This window comes from Monopterus albus, unplaced genomic scaffold, assembly GCF_001952655.1.
Source record: "Monopterus albus unplaced genomic scaffold, M_albus_1.0 scaffold5.1, whole genome shotgun sequence".
Taxonomy (NCBI): domain Eukaryota; kingdom Metazoa; phylum Chordata; class Actinopteri; order Synbranchiformes; family Synbranchidae; genus Monopterus; species Monopterus albus.
The window spans coordinates 1024423-1027214 of record NW_018127885.1 but is presented as its reverse complement, the minus strand read 5'-3'; the positions used below and the strand labels follow the sequence as shown (position 1 = coordinate 1027214).

The 2792-nt window shown below is 40.9% G+C and overlaps 1 protein-coding gene across 10 annotated transcripts in view; it reads right to left on the bottom strand.

The window, feature by feature from the left end:
• The window catches only part of shank3a (SH3 and multiple ankyrin repeat domains 3a), a 166570-nt gene that overhangs the window by 72510 nt on the left and 91268 nt on the right, over window positions 1-2792 (bottom strand). For all 10 annotated transcript variants that reach the window (XR_002275821.1, XR_002275822.1, XM_020611874.1 and 7 more), the window contains one exon: window positions 2281-2397. Coding sequence is in view for 8 of the 10 variants with exons in the window: in XM_020611874.1 (XP_020467530.1) it covers window positions 2281-2397 (117 nt within the window). In the remaining 2 variants the exon portion in view is untranslated. The remainder of the gene's footprint in view (window positions 1-2280; window positions 2398-2792) is intronic.

Sequence of the window (2792 nt, the reverse complement as noted above, 5' to 3'; positions counted from 1 at the left end):
TCTGGGCGTCTTTGCTTAGACTGCTGCCCCCGCGACCCGGTCCCGGATAAGTGGAGGAAAATGGATGGATGGATATTGTGCTATCACACAAAAACTGTTATAACTCTTCTACACCAATTGTTATAGAGATTTTATTGGTCTGACTGGCTTAAACAGTTCTGTGTGACTTGCAACATCTCTCTTTAATTTCAGCATCAGTGTTGTCCCCACTTGCCTATTACCTGCTGTGTCCTTTCTCAGTCGGTCATCCAACCACCACCCATGGATATGTCTGCCAGGTAAAAGACCAAAGCCATAAATTCATTCACTACACCTGGTCACATCTGCTAAGCCACAAGCCCCGCAAGTAAATGTTAATGTCCAGCCAGACCCCAGGAATTAGGCTTTCAGGCTATGATGATGCTTATTCTGTTGCTGATTATGCTATTTTGTCATTCCTTCAAGATAACATATGGATCTATTGATCTTTCTCACTGGACAGGCCATTTCTTTCTGTGACAGTAATTATCTGAGCCAGGCCTGTTTGGAGCCTGCTAGAACCCTGCTAAGATGCACTGTTACTGTGATCAATCAGCTCAATGCGGTGTTTGGCCTATACTGGCAGAGTAATAGCCATCCTCACTAGGGATTGGTACCAAAACTCAGTATTAAAAAGGTCCTGGGACAAAATTTTAAAGATCATAGTATTGATAAGCTTGGATATTATCTGCTTTGCTCTCGGTACTGGATTAATTAAGAAAATAAATTTCCTATTTATTACATAAATGTTAATTTATACATTTTGTCTCACCAACTCTATATTTCATTAAGACACTTGTCTGTGATGCATTTTCTTTGTTCCCAATCCAGAAGAGAGACCTTCTTTGGAGGCTGTGTGAAAGGAGGGTGCAGTTCTCTCTCACATGGGCAGCACACACACACACACACACACACACACACACACACACACACACACACACACACACACTTGTTTTCATTCCTCGTGAGGGCTTTACATTAACTTGCATTCATTCCACATGCACAGTCTTGCATGTTCTCTCTCTTGGTCCTGAGACTGTGTTGTTCCAATCCAGTTGAACCAGGTCATTTCTCATGACTGGAATAAGCAGACTATTACCCATTTAGATTTACAACATGTATGCACACATTTTTCACAGAGAGAGAGTAAGCGTGAAAGAGAGGAGTAAAGTGTTCATTTAATGTTCATGAACTGAGCACTAAGCATTAGTCTATTTCCCAGTGATATAACAAAAAAGCCTCTTCCAGAATGGCCAGTTATATTTTTCACTTCGAGCAGCCTCTAACCAAACAGAATAACACAGCACATGAGCATACTATTCCTAACAACAATCATGGTTTTCCCAAGAGTAGGCTAGTCATCCCTGCTACCAGCTCCCAGTGTCCAGCGCCGCTCCTAACCCAATATAGAATTCATCCTTTCATATTTAAAAGTGAACACTATATATACAGTTTTTATAACCTCTCAGGATGCTAAAATCATAATATTTCATTGAAAGCTGCTACCACCATTTAAGTTTACTGACATCACACATAGTGTGTGATATATTTCCCCACTGTGGGATCAATAAAGTACCTACCTAAATACCACACTCCCAGCCATCACTGGGCAGTGACAATTCCATCATTTATAGACTGCAAAGGTTATCAAATATTCAACCTAAACACAAAGCATCAAAAAGTAATTAACTATAATACAAATGATTTGCTTCTTTAATTCAAATTGCAACATACCAAGTGCATTAATGTGCACAAGGGTTCGGCATTCTGATATTTGTCTGAGTGCCACAATCTCTGCTTCAGACTGTCACTTGAGAATACATGTGCATCCACATACACCCACCCACACACACAGGTGAAACATGACATGAAGACTATCCGGCAAATCAAAAGACCTTATACAGTAACAGCAAGTCTCAAGACTGTATACTGTAAGTGTCCTTGCGCAAGACAATGAATCCCCACTGTGGTTCAATGCTGAAGCACAGACTTGGAGGACAAGCAAGCAGACACACGCTTTTACATTTACTCATGCTAGAGATAAATACTACAATTCATATACACAGACACAATCATACACCACTGTACTTGCTAAACAGAACACTGATACTTCAGCGCCAGTGTTTCTGAGGGTCAGCGAGTTACACGGTGATTTACACTCCTGACATCTACCTCGTCACCTTGCTATGTAAATATGACTCTTTCACCTGTGCTGGCACTAAACATTGGCACTACATCCACAAATTATTTAATAACTGGTACCTGGTTGTAGAGAGCACACACATGCAGGGCGGTGTTTCCAGATGCATTCTGGGCACTCATGTCAGCTCCGTAGAACAGCAGGTGTTCCAGATGTTGCACGTGGCCATAGCGACATGCCTGAAAAGATCAATTCACACATTTAATTACAAAATTAGCCCTTGTTTACTTACCAAGTCAAGAGAGAGCAACCACAAAGCGTCTCTGAAAAGGGTAGGGCAGCATATTTTACAGTCATCTGTTGCACTGAAGAACAACAAATTAGGAAATGTGTGACAAAGCTGGATTTTAACCAAGGATCTAATGGGCCACATGCGTCAACAGCACAGTGTGTATTTGTAAGCTGACTAATCACAATGAACAAAGGGTGAAAATGATAGTATATACACAACTGCAAGTTTGGCTGTGGCCCTCTTCTTTGGCTCTGCCCATTTGGTCATAACCAGCTGGTACGTTGCCTTGGCCAAAAAAAAAAGTCCCCTTTTTTTTTTTTTTTTTTTTTATGTTAATTCTTC